The sequence below is a fragment of the Bipolaris sorokiniana genome, assembly GCF_000338995.1.
Source record: "Bipolaris sorokiniana ND90Pr unplaced genomic scaffold COCSAscaffold_7, whole genome shotgun sequence".
NCBI lineage: Eukaryota > Fungi > Ascomycota > Dothideomycetes > Pleosporales > Pleosporaceae > Bipolaris > Bipolaris sorokiniana.
The window spans coordinates 1,463,997-1,483,900 of record NW_006911901.1 but is presented as its reverse complement, the minus strand read 5'-3'; the positions used below and the strand labels follow the sequence as shown (position 1 = coordinate 1,483,900).

Sequence of the window (19,904 nt, the reverse complement as noted above, 5' to 3'; positions counted from 1 at the left end):
CCCGTTGTTTTCATGGGGCAAGCTTGCCGTCCCCGCATTGCTTGGATTTGTCATCTTTGGTCGTATCGCCAACATATAAGTATGCTGAGCACATTCAAGACGAAGAGAATACCATGCCAATGGTCTGATGAGAAAACGCCAAACGTTAATTGTGTCTATTGCAGGAAAGAGAGAATACACGGTCTACTCATCCTGGCTATGACTGGCCCTTGGAGCATCTCGAACATTGCTAGTCTGATCCCGCAGGAACTTCTCCACAGTCTCATTGTCCATATCGTCGATCCTTGCTTCCATGGATTGATCTGAAGGCTGTGGCGAACGACTCCTGTTTGATGCCTCAGAATCAGAGGCCGAGGAAGACGAGTATTTAAAACCTAGTGCCGCATATACCGCGACCACTGAGCTCGTTAAGCTTGATATCGCGGTCGATGCTTGGCCAATATAGCCTTGGCCATTTCTATCGTCATGCTCAGAATCTGTTGCCGAAGATTCCGTCGCCATAGGCTCCGGTCGCTCTAGTTTGGCCACGTTGTGTTCCGTCGTTGCTGGTGGGGATTGCGAAGTCGTTCTTTCAGCTTCCTCGACAGGGGAGACCTTGATCTGCCCATCATGATCTGTACTGTTTTCTCCTGACTGGGTGGTGGTCGTCTCAGGCGCAGCTGCCACATTGCCATTGTTCTTCTCCTGTTCCAGTGTAGCCTCCAACTCCTTCCCATACAGTAGTCTGAAAATCACGACTAGCAACGCTTCTTCCGTCTTGCGATTTTTCAAGACATATCTTAGATGATGCGTCTTCTCATCCACGTACCGTGCGACACTGATGGAGAAACCTGGTAACCTCAAGGCGAAATTCGCAAAATCCAGGTGCGGATTGAAGAAATCTGCATGATACATCCTGTCCTTTTCAAATGTGAAATCTGCCAGAGCCTTTGCATCGAGAAAGAATTTCCGCCTCTTCTTCCATTTAGGAGGCATATTCAGTATCTTGCGTATCTCAACACCACTTCCATAAGCGCCTTCTTCAATGACATTAGCTGAATCTTGCTCTAGCCGGGAGAGTTGGTCAGACGGAGACATGACGCTGGTCTTTTCGCCGATCTGGAAAGCGAAGAAACTTGATAGCGCTGGACCGTACAGGTACGGTTGGTCGGAGTAGGGATCAGAATACAGGCCCGGATCAAGCAAGCTAGTTGCAATTTTCATCGCATACTTGAAACCAGGAGGCAATTGATGCCTGATTGAGTGGCCGTAGTCAAATCCCATAACCAAGTCGGAGCCAGACATGTTTTGTTTGGGAACGAAAGAGTAGGCGATGGAATAGCGATCCGAGGTATGTTGTGGGTGGTCGAAGTACGACGATGAAGCTGGCGAACCGCGAGGTAAGCCATGGTAGTCCTTTATACGAACGCGTATCCAAGCGGATAAGAGGTCGCTTTCGATATAGGTTGGGTCTGCACCGTTTACGGCTACTTGTTCATGCTCCGAAGGGTTGTAGGATGGGCCAGCAGTTACTGAGTACGGTTAGGCACCTCGAGGCGATGGAGGCTTTTTTGTGTGTGTGTGAGTACCTTGAAGGAGATATTTGTCTCTTGCCGCAGGGTCCACAACCTTGTCAGACATGTTGCCAAGGTGCTTTTAGTCTATGTATCCAATGACACGTTAGCAGAATGCTTAAAGAGGACTGTTACGGAAGCGAGCCAAGACAGCATTTATGTATCCCAAGACAGATAATGGGATACATCTTTTGAGTTGTGCTATATACAGAAATGAGTGTTGTCGCACTTGATTCCAAGTAAGTTCAGTGTCAGAAGTGTCAGAGCCGGGTTTGGCAACGACGCGTGAGTCTATGACGTAGTGACAGGGCATCGTCCAATCAGAACGCAGTATTTGACCGCTTACTGTGTTACTGGTCGTCGTTCGTGGAGAATCTGGTAGTAGTGCGTACTGTAGAAGCGTGGATTCAGCACGTGATAATCAACAAACAGCATCCTGTGACAGCAGTGATACATTATAATTGGAATAGAGTTGACGATCTTAGCAGGGAAGATGCCGGGTTCGGCGCGTCAGCGTGACAAGATTGCGCCGTGCAGCGAGATAAAGTTGCTATTCTCTGCCAGCGTCGCGTGGACATGTAACATGAAAGAGGTTATTGTATCGTGAATTTGAGGCTGTGAAGTGCGTGGACTAGTCGAGATACTTCCAGAATGGTGGTCTCCATTTGTGGGTGGCCAATTCGTAGTAGTTGACAAGTATACCATATTCACAAACTGCTTTCGTGCAGAATCTTGAACACAATAGTGGCGCGCGACAACCTGAATTGCATGGCGCATATTAACACGTTGAAGCAATCAAAACAGGAATTTATTAATGGTACGATATCAGGAACGGGTGCCAAAGTGTCCGGAAGGAATGCCGTGCGCCTCTCTATAGGCAGCAGCACTTAGAATGATTAGACAATGCGCATAGGTGGCAATTAGGCGTTAGCATTGGGGAAACGTTGCATTTAGGTAGAGAAGAGTATGGAGCCTTCAATGTGGTGACTGTTTATTGGTAGATGGTCGAGTGTCAATTTCGGCTTAGCTGTTTTGGAAGCACCCCCACATTTAGAGTAAAAGGACACCTGGAGCTGGCCGCCACAGAAAGTCTGGGTAATCACCGATGGACAAGCCGGAAATTTCGACGTGTTTGTAATGTATGAGTCGATATTAGGCACCCGCGATCTGGTCCACCGCTTCATCAAAGAAGAAAGCATGTCGAGAATCGCCAGAGGACTTGAGTGCATTTGCATTCGCTTAGATGGAGGGGTATCGGCCACTAGATAACGACCGGCGGTAGGACCACTGCAGCTGTTACTTGCCCATTCCAATGCGCTTCAAGTTGCTCGTGGGTGCACAACCACACATAGACTACAAAATCACAATGTCAACAAGGCTACACAGAAAGCCATTGTCGCTAAATTACACGTGTCATGTAACAGGTTGCATTAAACACGGATGAAATTGAGGCTGTAGCGGGTGACTGGGGCAAAAGCGCCATGGTCCAGTGTACGCGCTAGTCCGCTTTCGGAGCTAGTATTTCGAGATCGCAAGGTGTTCTTTCTAAATACTTCCACGACTGGGCGTGCATATAACAGCAGCCCTCCACCGCTCTTCTCCTTCTCCCTTCACTCACCTTAGGATCAATTCCAACTTGCCTTTGGTTTCCATTCTTTACGATACCCGGAGAGCTTTGTCTACTCCACCACATCGCGAACTCGAAAAGAGTTACGCCCGCACTTGCTTCTGGCACTCAAGGCCACATATAATCTCCGAGAGATCTTACTACACACACATCCACAATGGCGCGTAGCTCACGGAATGCGAGCAGGCGCTCGACATGGTCCATTGCCTTCTACCTTCTCCTCGTCCTCGTCGGCGGTCTAATGCTGGCTAAGACAGCACACGCCAAGGACAATGAATCCGCAAAGGATGACGGCAATGCCGTCTCTGGCCCCGTTATTGGTATCGATTTGGGAACCACGTACTCTTGCGTTGGTGTCATGAAGAACGGTCAAGTTGAAATCATCGCCAACGACCAGGGTAAGCCCCACCACTACCAATTGCTCGTAGATGCTTCCAACTAACCAATTCCCTCTACAGGTAACCGTATCACTCCCTCTTGGGTCGCCTTCACAGATGAGGAGCGCCTTGTCGGAGACGCCGCCAAGAACCAGTTCGCCTCCAATCCCCACCGAACCATCTTCGATATCGTACGCATTCCCCATACCCCGCTATTCGAAACACGTTATACTAATTGGAGAGTAGAAACGTCTCATTGGTCAAAAGTTTACCGACAAGTCTGTCCAGAACGACATCAAGCACTTCCCCTTCAAGGTTATCAACAAGAATGGCCAGCCCCGCGTCGGTGTCGAGGTTCACGGCGAGGAGAAGACCTTCACCCCCGAGGAGGTCTCCGCCATGGTTCTCGGTAAGATGAAGGAGGTTGCTGAGAGCTACCTCGGTGAGCCTGTCAAGAACGCCGTTGTCACTGTCCCCGCCTACTTCAACGACGCCCAGCGTGCCGCCACCAAAGACGCTGGTACTATTGCCGGTCTCAATGTTCTCCGTGTGGTCAACGAGCCCACCGCCGCCGCTCTCGCCTACGGTCTTGACAAGGTAAGATGCAATAGTAATCTGCTACTCCAAGGACTAAACTAACTCGCTTTCGCAGACCGACCAAGGTGAACGCCAGGTTCTCGTCTACGATCTTGGTGGTGGTACTTTCGATGTCTCTATCCTCACCATCGAGGAGGGCGTTTTCGAGGTCCAGGCTACTGCTGGTGATACTCATCTTGGTGGTGAAGACTTCGATAACCGTGTCATCAGCTACTTCGCCAAGAAGTACAACAAGGAGAACAACGTCGACATCACCAAGGACGCTAAGACCATGGGTAAGCTCAAGCGTGAGGTTGAGAAGGCCAAGCGCACTCTCTCTTCCCAGAAGTCCACCAAGATCGAGATCGAGTCCTTCTTCAAGGGCAAGGACTTCTCTGAGACTCTTACCCGCGCCAAGTTCGAGGAGCTTAACAACGACCTTTTCAAGAAGACTCTCAAGCCTGTTGAGCAGGTTCTCAAGGACGCCAAGATGAAGAAGAGCGACATTGACGACATTGTCCTTGTCGGTGGTTCTACCCGTATCCCTAAGGTTCAGGCCATGCTTGAGGAGTTCTTCGGAAAGAAGGCTCGCAAGGATGTCAACCCCGACGAGGCTGTCGCTTACGGTGCCGCCGTCCAGGGTGGTGTTCTCTCTGGTGAGGACCGCACCAGCGGTGTCATTCTCATGGATGTCAACCCTCTTACCCTCGGTATCGAGACCACTGGCGGTGTCATGACCACCTTAATCAAGCGTGGTACCACCATCCCTACCAAGAAGAGCCAGATCTTCTCCACGGCCGCGGACAACCAGCCCGTCGTCTTGATCCAGGTATTCGAAGGCGAGCGCAGTATGACGAAGGACAACAATCAGCTCGGAAAGTTCGAGCTCACCAACATTCCGTAAGTTTTCAATCCAGATTCAATGTGGAGGAACGTCAACTAACATTTCATAGCCCTGCGCCTCGTGGTGTTCCCCAAATTGAGGTCACTTTCGAGCTCGACTCTAACGGTATCCTCAAGGTCGGCGCTGTTGACAAGGGCACTGGAAAGGGTGAGAGCATCACCATCACCAACGACAAGGGCCGTCTCAGTAAGGAGGAGATTGACCGTATGGTTGAGGAGGCCGAGAAATACGCCGAGGAGGACAAGGCTACCCGCGAGCGCATCGAGGCCCGCAACAAGCTCGAGAACTACGCCTACAGCCTCAAGAACCAGGTCAACGACGAGGAGGGTCTTGGTGGCAAGATCGAGGACGATGACAAGGAGTCTCTCCTCGAGGCCGTCAAGGAGACCCAAGACTGGCTCGAGAGCAACGCTGGTGAGGCTGCCGCTGAGGACTTCGACGAGCAGTTCCAGAAGCTTTCCGACGTCGCCTACCCCATCACCTCCAAGCTCTACGGTTCTTCAGGTAGCGCTGGTGATGACGATGTCCCCAACGACCACGATGAGTTGTAGAGGGCCAGATCTGGCGTTGAAAGTTGCATCTTATATCCTGAGTTTAGTTACATATGCGAACTAGACAGATGTAGTTCGTGAGCAAATGTATGAGTACAGAAGGGGCATTTCGCATCAGAGATTGTTTAGATACAGCTCATGGTACATGCGGAGTATTGCTTGAACTATAGTAGTGTTTTCTGGAATGAAGCATTTATGAGCATAATCTTGCCACGAATTGATATGTTTTGGTGATGCATACTGAAGTTTGTCCTTCATCGTGATGTCGATTCTCCTTGCCGAGGGTCTTGCACAGGTGACGATTACGCCCTTTAGATCAAAATTCAAAACCACTAGTAAAACCAAGACTGAAATTTCAAAAATTAGAGTCTAAACCTACTAAACCTAATATTGTCATTACTATGGAAGGTAGTAGAATGATTCTAGCTACTCCAGCTACTCTAGAAACCTACTGATTTGGCTGGTCTTGCTGGTCTAACTGCACCAGATGCCTATCAATCTGGCTGAGCTGGCTGCACTATATACCCACTGATCTGGCTGCACCACATGTCCACATGTCCGCATGTCCGCATTTCCACTGCTTTAGCTAGCTTAGCCGGATCAATAAGCATATAGGCAGTTTGTACAGCCGGATCAGTGGACATATGGTGCAGTTAGATCAACGGGCATCTGGTGTAGCTGGGGTGGCTAGAACTTTTCTACTACCTTACATAGTACTAAGCGTCTTCAATTCTCATATTTATAGTTTTATGATATTTGGATTATCTTGTAGTGGTTTTGAACCCCGACCTTTGGGGTGTAGTAGTAAGTAATCGTCACCCGTAGTAGTCTTGTGTGGGTGACCGCTCAGGTTGGGCTACTACGTATCATTGGTACTACTACGCATTTTGAGCGATGCAAGCCACGTGAATCGTATTGAAGAAAAATGCAGGATACAGATCAAAAAAGCCTTGCCTACATACTGCGATGTCACATGATGCAATGCTCTCTGCCTGGTTTCCACTAGCTACTATAAGACGAGGCATCGACATAATCCAGTGTTATCCGCTGCACCCCTATCATGTGTTTACTTAACACTACTATTATTGTTGTTATCAACCGTTGTGTCCTCACACATAGATGCTGCTTAGACCTTCCAGTCGCTGCATCGGGCTTCGGCGCCATCCAGTCAGGTTGCGCGGCCGAAACTGCACCTTCCGTCATTTCGTATGCTCGAACTTGTTCTATCTGTGCACAAAATACTCAGTACTAGCAGAACCAGGTTGCGAGCCTTTCCCCCCCCCCGGTTCTCTGTGCTAGTTTACCTCCCTTCCCCAGCTCCTATCGTCGTCATCACCTTTTCTTATTGACTGGAACCCACACTGCCGCTGCTTTCGCTCCAATGTCCGAACATGACCCCACAAATTCTAGTCTATTGGCTAGGCATGGCTATGCTGGTGTGCCTGCCGTAAGGGGATAGATACGATTACGCGTAATGCTCCCTCTCTCTCTCTCTCGATCGCTGGGTTCTTTGGTTGCGTTGCGCTTCGTCAGCTCGTTTTCTCTAACCGTTGTTCATAAGTTTTTTGTTTAACGGCTATAGGCGACCCCCTTGTCGGACCGTCATCGTATACGTTGCGATGAAACGACGGTACGAGGAATAACGCGATCGCTTAGCTGAGCGAACGACTTATTACGGGGTACCCCTACCTTTATCTTTTGTTCGCTATGGTCTGTGGGCCGAAATGGGGAAGTTGGCTTGTTGGGATCTTGGAATCGCAATGAGTCCTCCATCGGCACGATTGCCTGCTCCGTGGGTAAATTAGGAGCGGCTATGGACAAGGGGATTCGCGTCGCCGGTTGGGTTGGGGACGGCAGTGCATGCCTCAGGCGCTTACTAGCCGAAACAAATGGCGGCGCTGATTGTGAATCGCATCACGCATGAAAAGATAGGCAAGTTGATTCTTTTTTTGGAAGTTTTATAGGATTGGAAGACTAACAATAAACATTTACTAAATAGACATGGACCACTGAGAGCCTGAACTGGAAGCGTAAATGGACAGGCTACCAGTACCCAAAACTGCGAATAGGATATCTCGCCAAACAACCGTGTCTAAAAGATTGCTTGTGTGACGAGTGGTGTCCAAGTAGCAAGGAACAAGGGGGAATATGGCGAAGAGGAATATGCAAACCAACATGAAGAGATGGCCAACGCCGCAAAGTTCGGGTTGACACGGCTTATGAAAGGACAACCCTGATGACTTCGCCGCTCTGGCCCATGGCGCAACCGCCACCGGTACCAGCCATGATTGGGTCGTAGCCACCGCCACCACCGTTGCCAGAGTCGCAGTTGAAGAGGTCGTAGTCGGTACCCTTCTCGCAAGTGGTCATGCCGTTCTTGCACTTGTAGACGCAAGTGTCCATGTCTGATGTGCACTTAGAGCCCTTAGCAGAGATTTTGCTACCGTTCATGTTGATGTTGCGAGAAACATCGAAAGCACCAGTTGGGCCGAAGGTGACCTCGAACCATGTGTTGTCAACACCACCGAACATGGCCAGCTTGGTGTCAGGAAAGACAGGTGCGCAAGCAGCGGAGGCGTTCTCCTCAAAGGAAATGTCGACGGACTCGCCAGACTTGAGACCAACGGAGATCTCGGGCTGCATCTCGTTGATGCACATGTTCTTGAAGTCGTTGGACCTCCAGCAGAAGAGGACAGCATCCTTGTTGTTGTCGTTGGTGAACTGGGTCCTCCACTTGCTGTCCTTGCCGAGCCAGATACCGTTCTGGTTGCTCTTGGGGTTCTTTCCGGTCTTTGCGCCGATGGTGGTGATCAGAGACTGGAGTCCGTTCAAGGCATCACCGACAATGTCGTTGATGGAGTCGCCTACATTGTCGAGGAGATCGCCGAGTGGGTCCTTCTTCTCGTCGGTGGGAGCCGGGGTGGGGGTAGGAGTGGGAGCGGGCTTGTCCTCGACGGGCTTCTTATCCTCAACAGGCTTCTTGTCCTCGACGGGCTTCTTCTCCTCAGCGGGAGCGGAGGGCGAGGGGTAGGTAGGGGCTGCGGCAGCCTCGACTTGCTTGGCCTCAGCAACAGGCTCTGCTGGCTTGGGAGCTGGGGTAGGAGAAGGAGTTGCGAAGACCTTGTCCCAGTCGACATCGTTCAGGTCGTAGGCGACCTTGCTCCAATCGACGTTGCTAGTATCAGCGGAACGCTTGGCCTCACTACGCACAATTAGAAACGGCTGATATGTGAGCTTTGCCGGTATTACTCACGCTTGACGGCGAGCATGGAAGCTGGCGTGACGGTTGTGGAGGTTGGCAGCGGCAGCTTGACCAACAACAATGGTGCTCAACACCAAAGCAGAAGAGTAACGCATTTTGCAACAGGTTTGTGAGTAATGATGCGACAGGCGAGTATTGATAGAGCAGACAGGTCGTAACGGCGTTCAACGGCGTGTCGGAGCGTGCTGATGGAGCGATAAAGGATTGCAGTAAGATTAGCAAAGGAATGACTGAGCGTGCAGGCAAGGAAGCAAGCAGGCAAGACCAAGACGGGCGTGAATGAGTGAACGCGCGAATGTGGCTAACAGGAAAAGAGGGACCGTGGGTATGTTATATGTTGCGGTGAAGAGGAGGAAAAGGGACGCAAGCGGCCAGACGCAGCACCAGCCGGACTGCTCCATCTCATCTCCTGGCTGACCTTGACAGGTTAGCGTGCCGCCAACCATCCCCGTCGCTAATTTGCATGGGGCCAATTGCACCGGACATGCGACCCCTGACAGCGCGGCCCCATCGCTTCGCGCCCTGCTGTGATTGGTGTGCCTGGCTCAGGCACAGTTGGCGCGCCCTGGCTCGACACCTTGGCCGGCTACTGCTGAATCGCGAATTGAAGCATCCCCCTTCTTCCCCCCATTTATTATACCCTTGGCGGCACCCAAGCAGCCGTGTGGTATAGCGACCGAGCTGCTCTTGTCGCCACGGACAACAAGTCTCGACATCTCGACGACGACAACAACAACAACTACGACAATAAAGCGCACTGCCACAGGCGCCACTTTATCGGCTCTCCGACCATGGCAAGGCCGCGCAATTACGATCATCACAGGGTGGGACCAGCATGTTGTGATTGGAAAAGGCGTGTGCGTGTTGTCTTGTCGCCGCGAACCAAAGTGGAGCAAACGACCTTGCGGATTCCAGAACGTCTTCCACCGGCCGCGTTGCCATCACACTACGCCATGTGTTTTTTGCCTCATCCAGTCTAGCCTCACCAGCGTCGTCATGTACTTACTACCGTCTCTTATCACTGTCACTAACGTGGACCGGATGCTCCTTGGTACATGCTCTCGACCACGTCAATACACTATGGTCCGACAGCCCCGTCCTGCCCCGACCATTCCTTGGCCGGGTAAAAAAGCCTCTGTCAGCCTGTGTAATAGTCGTGCAGCATAGTGACGCAGCAGTTTGCACTCGCTCTTCTTCCATTCGTCCTTTACACGGCTGTAGTTCAGCCCATCTGTACCCAAGCATCCGCTGCTCCACTCACAGGCAAGCGGCCGATGCAACGTTTGTGGAGCCCCGATGTGGCCAGCGGAATGATAGAGTCTTTATCGCAATGTTGGGGCTAGCCAGCATATGTATGCACGATGAAAAACTCAAAGGCTGCTGTCCACCGGTCGGCATCGTAACAGCGCAGCAGTGGATGCGACGTGGTGGATTTCTGTCCGTTGTTTGCTAATCCTCAGCCGTGACCTTGCCTCGAACGCAGACGGAACTAGGAGCTACAACATGTACGAGTGCGTCTCATGCCCTGAATGGCGCAGTTTGTCCACCTTTGATGATGACACTGAGGTCTTTGTTTCGTTTTCATCTACTTATCACCTGCAGTGGTCATGCATTGACACACCGCGCTATGAGTATACCACAAAGGTTATTGTGCTCGGTTGACCGACCGCATATGGTCAAAGAGCATACTAAAAAAACCATTGCATGCGGCCCTATCCGCTACTGCTGACAGCCCGTCGTATTCATGACGCGACATATTACCACAACACTTGTCCAGCCCAAACATGTTGTTCAAGGTCTCCTATAGAACCTGGCCACAATTTTCTCGCAGCAGATTCTCATTGGCGCATCGTGCATACAAACTGCATACTACTGTGCTGGATTTTCAAGGTACACCAATCACGCAGTGGGCAGAACGCCTTGTGGATGCTCTCAACAAGCTTCATGCAGCTTCGCCATCTTATCGATACCTACTCGGAGCCTTACCGGTGTGATGTCAGCAGGTGTACGCTTCCCGACAAGCGAACATGTTCTAGACGATTGCGTGTAATTTCGCTTGTGCAGGATTTTATGGTCCCGGTGGAGCGCTCTGCCAATTCTTGTCAAGTTCGTCTGCTCAACTGGCTGACTGACTGGAGATCGCTGAGAGAATTCTTTCTGCAAGTTTCTTTCTCACGCCACCACAACATGTGAAAAGACAAGCAGGATTACGGAGCAAGTCAACGTATTTGCAAATGGCTCCACCGGTGAAGCCAGGCAAGAACAGCGGCCACAGGCACTCACATGCGGAAAGGACATTTGATACTCGGGTATGGGCGAATTTGCCCCCCAGCTTACGTACTGTGATTCTACTAGTTACTGCCGAATTCACACAAAGACCAAGATGATTACAGCACGTGAAACACTGCGCTCCGCGACGCCAGATCCTAATAACAAAGAATGGTGTGGCTTAGTGAAACCGCTTCTTGTACTCAGCAACGCCGAACCCGAGAATCGTTCCCGTGCAAAAATCAAAATTGCCCCCAAGAACAACCAAGACTAGATCGTCAGCCACCAAGACGGCGAAGACAAAAGGGGATACGACGCCTCGTTTGGCCAACTTACTCCAGTTTGCACAAGAGTTGTTTTGACAAAGTGAAGAAAACGTTTATGAGCGGGCTCGATAGCCATCAATCGCCAGAGCCGACGCGCTGGTGCGGGTAGTGCCTGGCGATCAAACATGTTTCGGGTGGGAGGGAGGAGGAAGCCTGAAGATCAGGTTCGCCGATCAGCCCATAAGTGTGCAATCACAGTGGTGTGGGGGAATTGCGACACATTCAATAACCGCGCCCCCGATTCATCCCAAAAAATAGAGGTATCGATGCCTGATACAGCGCGTGAAACACGCCAGTAGTTTTGTTTCGTGGCGTTGTCCGTTGGCATGTGTTGCTGCGGAAGCCACGGAGAACGTACGACCGTAGGTGACGATCTTTCTTGCTCATGACACAAGGGGACTGGCATATGACTTTTGCACAGCTGTTGTGTAGTTCAACACTGCGACTTTTGATGCTGCACTACCGCGATTCGTTACTGGGGATGATGGTGTCTGGACTAGAGCGGATGTAGGCGCTTCTCTACTCCTCGGATGCTAGAGTACGAGAACGCTCACGTCTTCCGGAGACTTTACTTCGCTGCATTCTCTCGCGGCATGGTACATAGTATATACTTACATACACCGGAGACTTTCCGTAACCATCATCTCAAGGTACTAGTTACTAAAATTCCTTCCCCCCCGACCGCCCCGCTGCGCATGCCCAAGTGCCGCCCCATGGCCCAAACCCCCTAACAAAGAAACCATACATACATTCCCGATCGCGCGCGCACGCAACTCTGGGTCAGGGAAGCATTTACCAACTCGGACACGTGGAAATCGAGGCTTGGCTGCAATCTACGTTTTCCCGGCGTGCGCAAAGCGTACCATAGTTCACATCTACCAAAGTTAACCAGTGGGAAGAAAAAGTGCACTATCGATGTGTCAAAATGTCATCGACGACCTTTATCAAATCGCATCAACTAACTAGTTTACAGTGAGAACAGTGCTGGACTCATTTCATCATTATTATTTTTTAGGGGGGTAGGTATTCTACTACATTGTTCGACTTGAACCCCGCATCCACATCACACTACACAGGGAAATATCTAACTTTCTGACCATTAGTGCGAACCTCGGAAATCAGATTCCTTATCGCGGCCTCTTTCTTTTTTTTATCTTTCCTTGTCTTCCCCTTCCCCCCCCCCCCCCTCAGCATCGTCCCTCACTTAAAAAAAACCCCCCTTTTTTTTCTTCCTAACTTAGATACCTCGACTTGCAATCGAGCGATACATCGACATCGAACAAGAGTGCATAATAGAATAAGTAGATGAAAAAAAAACCCCCCACCTCCCTCCCCTTGCAGAAGACCAACGTCAAAGTATTATGTTGAAGCCGATGAAAGTGATATCATCCTCGTTTTTACATATTTTCTCTCCCGACGATTGGCAAGAGTGGCCTGCTTGTTCACAGAAGTATTAACCTCGAGCATCACGTACTATACGTCAGCGAAATAATAAGCAGTCTACAAGGGAGGGGCATGTGTGTGTGTGCAAATGAAAAGATGACTAGGTTACTCTCCCCTTGCTCTTTTTTCTTCTAACGAGACGGCATACATGGGGAATTTAGCCGAGGATATGGGCATGTGTGTGGTACGAGTATTGGTGATGGGTATGCGAATGGTTGGTAGGGGTAGAGAGCAGAGGGTTCGTGGGTAAGAGATTCGGGGTGTGAGTATAAGAACGTGTGACTGTGTGTGGTTGATGTGGTTATACTTGCTGGGATGGTGGTGGGCGAGGATAGTAATGCGAACGAATGTAGGAGAGGGAGAAACTAACTGTTATGTGGAGGGTGAGGACTGGAATGTTGCAAGGTGGACGGTTAGAGGACAGGTGTATTGGTTCAAGGAGGGAATGCAGGGCGGTAACCATGCACATCATAAGAAGTAGATGACTGAATCTTGATGTAATAAGCCTGGTATAATAACGTAGCGCTAAGATCCATAACGTAGTTTACAAGCGAGTGAGCCATACAAGCGAGTGAGCCACCCCACTAACTTTACGCACCTCTCTTGTTACAATATACAATGACTCCACTAAATCTATCCTAACACGTCCCTCGTGAGGCTGACATATACCTTGCACTATCAGCTCTTAAAAAAAGTTAAGTTTAAACTAAAAGGCGTGCTGCAGCTACGTTTAATGTTTCTCGCGCTACTCTCCACCGCCGACGCGCTGGTAAGCCTGCCCGACGCGATTGCCAGCCCAACTCAAAGAAGCTTACTAAGCTAGAAGAGGAGGTGATTATTAGCCATATACTTGATCTTGATCTACGTAGATTCTCGCCTACCTACGCAGCTGTGCGCGATATAGCTGATAGACTCCTGGCTGCGCGCGGCGCTGGCCAGGTCGGCGTCTACTAGCCGCGTAACTTTGTTAAGCGTACAGACAGTCTTATAACGCGTTTTAGTCGAGCGTACGATAGGCAGAGAGCTCTATGTGAAGATCTAGTCCTAATTAAGAGCTGGTTTGAGCTTGTAGAGCAGACAAAGGCTAAGTACAGCATCTGCGACGAGGACGTCTACAACTTCGACGAAGCTGGCTTTATAATAGGCAAGATTACGACTTAACTTGTCGTTACAGCGTTAGAGAGGAGAGGCCGGCTAAAGGCAGTTAAGCTAGGTAATCGTGAGTGGGTGACGCTGATCGCAGCGATCAACGCAGCTGGCTGGTCAGTCCTACCGTTCCTTGTATTCGCTGGCAAGTACCACCTATCTGCTTGGTATGAGGAGGCAGAGATCCCACGCGACTAGGCGATTGCAGTCAGCGATAATAGCTGGACGAATAACGAGCTAGGCGTCGCATGGATAAAGCACTTTAATGCCTACACGAAGACTCGCGTTATTAGTATACGTCGCCTGCTTATTCTTAACGGCTATAAGAGCTACTAGTCTCTAGAGTTTTAAGAGTTCTGCAAGGAGAATAATATATATACGCTCTGTATGCCGCCTTACTTATCTTATCTACTCTAGCCTCTTAACGTTGGCTGCTTCTCGCCGTTAAAGCGCGCGTACAGCCGCGAGGTGGAGAGCCTAATCCGCTATTACATTAACTATATCACTAAGCTCGAGTTTCTGCCAGCGTTTAAGGTAGCGTTCGATCGATCCTTTACGCCATCTAATATCTGCTCTGCCTTCCGCGGCGCAGGCCTTATTCCTCTCTAGCTAGATGCTGTTCTATCAAGACTTGATATAAAGCTCCGTACGCCTACTCTACCAGCTGCTCTAGAGGCTCTCTAGCAGGCTCGCACGCCTAGCAACACACGCGAGCTTAAAGCTTAATTAACATTAATACGTGATCGCGTTTAGCGGCATTAAGGCTTATCGCCAGCTTTAATTATTACAGCAATTAATTAGCTTAAGAAGGGGGCTGAGGTAATGATGCTCTCGGCTGAGCTAATGCGCGATCGGATAGCTAGCCTTGAGAAGGCGAACGAAGCCGTAATAAAGCGTAGGCAGCGTAAGAAGAAGCGGATACAGAAGCAAGGAGTGCTAACAAAGGGAGCTGGAGAGGATCTACTCGCTCAGCGCGAGGCTGATTAGCAGATTGCTTATGAAGAGCGTCAAGAAGGAGAGCGATCAGGTGTCAGCTGCTAGGCTCTTGCGCGCTGTAGTAGGTGTAAAGAGACTAGCCATAATGCGCGTACGTGTAAGAAAGATACTCTAGGTACTACTTAATTAATTATATTAATATATAGCAAAATAATTATATTATGGTGGAGCTATACGCCTACAGAGGTGCGCAAAGTTGGTAGGGTGGCTCACTCGCTTGTATGGCTCACTCGCTTGTAAACTACGTTATAAACATACAAGTGGATCAAACAAGAGCAAAAGTAGCATCGAATCGCACAAAGAGAGAAAATCAAGATAGATAGCTATTGATACATGTGGCTGCAAATCTATTTAAACATGTTGCGCGCTTGCAGCTTCAGAAAAAAACGTATCCGTCGTCTCTCCAAGCCATCAAAAATGGTAACTTCATACAAGAAAAAAGCGAATGGACGTCCGAGGCCAGCCATGCGGGAGGTTGGGTGGGGTATCTCGAAGCATATATACATGTATAAAACGAAGGTCACGAACGACCTTCTCACCGAAGTGAGAGAGATGTCATAATCGTATCCCAAAAGGTTATGGGCAGGTGTGTATGAATGTGAAAAAGTTGGCTGGAAAAAGGGGAGGATCTGTATCTAACAGAAAAGAGAAGTGAACGCCATGGAAATGCGTGATTGGTATCAACTGTAGGAAAAACCGGACTTTGCTACGTATAAACAAGATGTTGACCCGAAAATAGCTTAGTAGTTGTAGTTATCGTGAGGACGAGGTCCTGACGGGGTGTAAGGACGTTGCGGAGCGGGACCGGAAGGAGTGTAGGGCCGTTGAGGAGCGGGACCGGAAGGAGTGAAACTGCGCGGGGGAGGTCCTTGAACCCAACCTGGCTGCTGGATCGGAGCAGTGGCACTGCGCTGTGGCGGCATCGAGCCATTCATAGTACGGTCAGGCATGTCCCGGCGTGGAGGTGCTGTGTTTGATCGTAGTTGGCCGGGCAGGCCGCCAAACTGCGAGGGGGCAGGAGAGCCAGCCCTCAAAACATTGGGTACTTGTGGTGGCTGGTAGTCATTGTAGTCATTTGGGTCGGGGTAGTAATGTCTGGAGATTTCCTCTGTCGCGTTGCTTTCAACAGGCGATAGCTCGTATTCGGGACCTGTGGCGGGACCGCGGCTGTTGTACGGACTGAATCCCTGGTATGGACGGCTTGATTGAGCTTGCGATGATCGTGCGTCATTGGCAAGAGGAGAAACCAGTCGAGGCTCGGAACCATATGGAGTATTGTTGAAGCTCGTGTCCACTGGCGGTAAATGTCCCCGTTGAGCCATTGGAGACGCCCTGCCCTGTGACATTTGCGTAAAAGGCCTGTCGGAAGGATAGGGCAAGTTGCGCTGTTGACCAAAATAGTCACTACCGTTGTTATCGAGGGGCGCCATTCCGGGGGCTGGCGATGCTCTGCCCATATTACCGGCTTGGGGCAACATGGGTGCATTGGAACCATAGCTGTTAGTAGAAAATGTGGTAAATTGTGATTCGGATCGCGCAAGCGTGCTTGGACGTTCGTCGAGTGTGGGCAGAGATGGCTTCATCATCAAGTTTCGACCATTGTTTGAAACCATGCTGTTGGTGTGCGACTGAGGATATGGAGCATACGGTGGAAGCGTCGTGTTGGTACTCATCGTGTCGGAGCGTTGCAGAGAGAAGACAGTAGACGTGTCATCGTCGTCATCACCAATATTGGGCAGAGTTGGTCGTGACTTGGATACATCAAGCTGACCCTTTTTGATGGCCCTTTCTTCTTGCTTCTTCAATTGCTGGTTCTGCTTTTCGATTGCCTTCTTGATCTTCTTGCCAACAATGCGCTCAAGACGAGTCTCAACCTTGCGGCGACAGTAGTTGGTTAGACTGCCGTCAGCCTTGGGAATGTAATGCCACAGAAAGAAAATGTAGAGAAGGCAGGCGACAATCAAACTCAGGGCAGCAATGACCCAAATCACCAAGGAGAACAACATGGCGAAATAGATGACGGTTTCTCGCCTATTGCCCGTATCGATCATGGTCTTGATGTTGACGAAGAACTGCTCAAAGTTGGATCTATCTTTTGCAGCATGGTCGCCTCCGGGAATGATTTGAGCCTGCATGACGGCGTACAGAGTCATGGCATTGATGGCGACACGGGGACCTTGGGCGACGATGATAAGCAAGGCGCTTTTGAACTGGAAGTAGACAAAGAGGGCAATGTAGTTGACGCCCTTTTTACTCTTGGTCAACTCTGCAAAAACCAAGAAACGGCGCCAACCCTGACCCGAGGATGTTAGGCGCATACTCTGCCAGATGGCGGCCAGAGGCTCGAGGTAGCATTCAGTGACGCTTCCGGTGCGCATGACGCGCATGGTCCTGATCCAGCGGTATAGGAGAAAGACGTAGGAAATGATGATGGTAATGGCAAAGATCCATTTTGCGATTTCAAAAGGAACGGCGGGCTTGATGGTGCTGGTCCACTTGTCAAAGGCAAGAAGATTGATGGCAGTGAAGGCGTCAGCAGCGTAGACGGCGCAAGAGACGAGAACAAGGATCCAGAGCCAGACGTAGGAGAAGGGAGCGAGGCATGAAGTAGACTTGAAGTCGGACAGAGTCTGGGTGGATTAGTACATTGCATGAGGGCGGGTTGTGTCACCTGGAGTGCTTACAAGGTGCGTCCATTTTTGCTCTTCGGCCACGGTAAGGGCTTTTTCGCGATCTCCACAGCAGCCCATAGTCGGCGGTGGCGTTGAGTATTAGGCGGCGAGGAGGTATGTATGTATATATGTATGTTTGTATGAATGTATGTATGTAAGGAGTGGTTGTACGTATCCGGTCAACGGTATTGTATCCTACAGCCCAGCTGCTTTGTCGAAGGAGTGACGTGTGTGGCTAGGACATGGATTGGGGAGGAAGAGACAAAGAAAGGGTGGTCGCGAAGGTGGTAACAGGCCTGCTGCTCACCACGAATCGAGCAGAGGGAGGAAGCGACAGTAAACAGAATAGTTTTGTAGGGCGAGGGAAGGACTGAGGTTGGGGGATTTGCAGGGGACGGAGTGTTTCCCAGAAGCGTAGGTGTTCAGTTGGTACGGGGGCGTGGTGTGCATAAGAAAATACGCGTGTTGGGTGGAGCGTCTCACGTTTGAGGCACAAGGCTTGGGCACAGCGGTGACGGCGGAGAAACCGAGACCGAGAGAGATTGCCCGTGGAAAGCCAAAAGGGCGAGCGGAGCGATTGTCGCTGCGAGGGTGGATTGTTGAAGTTTTTTTTGCGCCGCAGTGAAGGCGAGTGCGGGCACAGTGAACACGCGGGTTGTTGCTGAGGTGGTGCTGACTGCGGGCGTTAAAGGAACGGCAGGTGCGATTGTGCACCGAGAGGGCAGTGGCGATGGGGGTACCAAGAGAGTGTGAATGTCAAGCGCCCGCGTCTATGTACAAGTGTCTATAGATACACCCGGCAGCGTTTGTGTGGCTGCCGTTGTCGTTGCTGTCGTCGCTGTCGTCGAGGGTGTAATGGGCACGAGTGGCAGTAAGAGAGCGCGTGCGGATGCTCGGGGCGTCTTTGATCCACTGCCCTGCGCGAGCGGCTGGTCCTCTGCTGGGCCCTGTGCTGGGCTGGCGGGCTGGCGGGCTCTCATTGGTGGCGCCACACAGGCTGATGTTTGAGGGTGCCTCACTTGGCCCAATCAGGCAGGTTGCTAGCCTGTTCCTCATTTCCTGCGCCGCACCCAGCGTGGGGTAGAGTGCCAATGCTAATCTATCCTCCCACCCTACCACCCTATCGCTGTCCTCCTCGCGCCGCCGTTGTTTCTTTCTCGCCCATACACGCCCGCTGTCGACAAAGCTTCCTGCAAATCCCAATGCAACAAGTGCACATCTCTACTTCCCTTCGGCGTCGCCGTGGCACAGGCGGCTCCAGGCGTTGGCCGTTCCTCACCACCTATCCTCGTGCCACAGTCCTTGTCTGAGGCCTGCATACCCGCGTGCAAAAACGGAAAACCCCATTGCCAGTCTTACCCACTCTGCCTCATACACAATAAAGGGCCGATGCTCTGGGTCCATCGGCAACGTCGGCCGCTTCAGCCCTGACGCTCCAGTTACGGGCAAAACGAAACGCGCATGACGCGCATCATTGGACTGTGCGATGTTAATAGAGATACGCCTCGTCATGCTGCTGTCATGTGTCAACCTCCAGTGCATAATTCTGGTTATTCCCGACTGTTAACCGTCCTGCTAACGTGCTGTGGCCAAGCACGACAACAACGTGACTGTGGCCATATTAATGCCATTGCCAACTATCCCTATCCTTGCTCAACTTCAGGCTCAAACACTCTCAGTCCACCCGACGGGATTGTTCGCTCGTGACCTGTGACAGCCAAGTCTGCAGTCAGCGTCCTGCAAGACTTGGTATACTGAGTATGGAAGTCTGCCACCCAGTATCGATCGCGGCACTAGAGGCTTGGAGCGGACAACGTCGGCCTCGTCGCCGCACTCAAGCCCCCGGAATTTGAGTCGCGCAAATCACCTACTGGTTCGCCCCACCAAACCACACAGACACTGAATGACGTCTAGTACAAGGCCGACACAGTATCGCTGACTAACCTTCCGATGCATGCTTTGGTAAACCTTTGCGATGAGGCAGATACACTTCCAAGATCAATAATTCCAGAATCGACAATTCCACCACACAAGAAAGCCAAAACTCTCATTATGTAAACATGCCAACTGCGGGCGTGCTCCCTGCTCCCTCAGTCAGCATTTGTACAATCTGCCGCTCAACCAATTCATGTCGCCATCGAGTGCTGGCTCTGGCTCTGATACGTCCATTGCCACATACAGCAGCATGTAATCATAAATAATA

At 50.8% G+C, this 19,904-nt stretch overlaps 6 protein-coding genes across 6 annotated transcripts; 2 read left to right on the top strand and 4 right to left on the bottom strand.

Annotated features, from left to right (window-relative positions):
* Nucleotides 1-117: 117 nt before the first annotated feature.
* On the bottom strand, nucleotides 118-1,776 carry COCSADRAFT_199863 (uncharacterized protein). Its single transcript, XM_007702063.1, has 2 exons — nucleotides 1,569-1,776; nucleotides 118-1,511 (listed from the first exon to the last, which is right to left on the bottom strand). The coding sequence occupies exons 1-2, from the start codon at nucleotides 1,618-1,620 to the stop codon at nucleotides 184-186; spliced, it is 1,380 nt and encodes a 459-aa protein (XP_007700253.1). The 5' UTR covers nucleotides 1,621-1,776; the 3' UTR covers nucleotides 118-183.
* A 1,338-nt stretch (nucleotides 1,777-3,114) lies between these two features.
* Nucleotides 3,115-5,825, top strand: COCSADRAFT_325751 (uncharacterized protein). Its single transcript, XM_007702062.1, has 5 exons — nucleotides 3,115-3,578; nucleotides 3,639-3,748; nucleotides 3,804-4,154; nucleotides 4,210-5,033; nucleotides 5,087-5,825. Exons 1-5 carry the CDS (start codon nucleotides 3,338-3,340, stop codon nucleotides 5,586-5,588), a joined length of 2,028 nt encoding a protein of 675 aa, XP_007700252.1. The 5' UTR covers nucleotides 3,115-3,337; the 3' UTR covers nucleotides 5,589-5,825.
* Nucleotides 5,826-7,484: 1,659 nt separating this feature from the next.
* COCSADRAFT_37061 (uncharacterized protein) lies at nucleotides 7,485-9,209 on the bottom strand. Its single transcript, XM_007701667.1, has 2 exons — nucleotides 8,842-9,209; nucleotides 7,485-8,790 (listed from the first exon to the last, which is right to left on the bottom strand). Exons 1-2 carry the CDS (start codon nucleotides 8,943-8,945, stop codon nucleotides 7,806-7,808), a joined length of 1,089 nt encoding a protein of 362 aa, XP_007699857.1. The 5' UTR covers nucleotides 8,946-9,209; the 3' UTR covers nucleotides 7,485-7,805.
* A 5,625-nt stretch (nucleotides 9,210-14,834) lies between these two features.
* Nucleotides 14,835-15,020, top strand: COCSADRAFT_357473 (uncharacterized protein; the record flags this gene model as incomplete). The annotated part of the gene is made up of 1 exon (XM_007702061.1): nucleotides 14,835-15,020. A coding segment is annotated over one exon (186 nt), but the record flags the coding sequence as incomplete, so codon positions are not given.
* A 659-nt stretch (nucleotides 15,021-15,679) lies between these two features.
* On the bottom strand, nucleotides 15,680-18,116 carry COCSADRAFT_325690 (uncharacterized protein). Its single transcript, XM_007702060.1, has 2 exons — nucleotides 17,714-18,116; nucleotides 15,680-17,659 (listed from the first exon to the last, which is right to left on the bottom strand). The coding sequence occupies exons 1-2, from the start codon at nucleotides 17,777-17,779 to the stop codon at nucleotides 15,770-15,772; spliced, it is 1,956 nt and encodes a 651-aa protein (XP_007700250.1). The 5' UTR covers nucleotides 17,780-18,116; the 3' UTR covers nucleotides 15,680-15,769.
* On the bottom strand, nucleotides 18,117-19,752 carry COCSADRAFT_357471 (uncharacterized protein; the record flags this gene model as incomplete). Its single annotated transcript, XM_007702059.1, has 5 exons — nucleotides 18,117-18,891; nucleotides 18,927-19,014; nucleotides 19,061-19,180; nucleotides 19,573-19,600; nucleotides 19,646-19,752. 5 exons carry the CDS (start codon nucleotides 19,750-19,752, stop codon nucleotides 18,458-18,460), a joined length of 777 nt encoding a protein of 258 aa, XP_007700249.1. The 3' UTR covers nucleotides 18,117-18,457.
* Nucleotides 19,753-19,904: the final 152 nt, after the last annotated feature.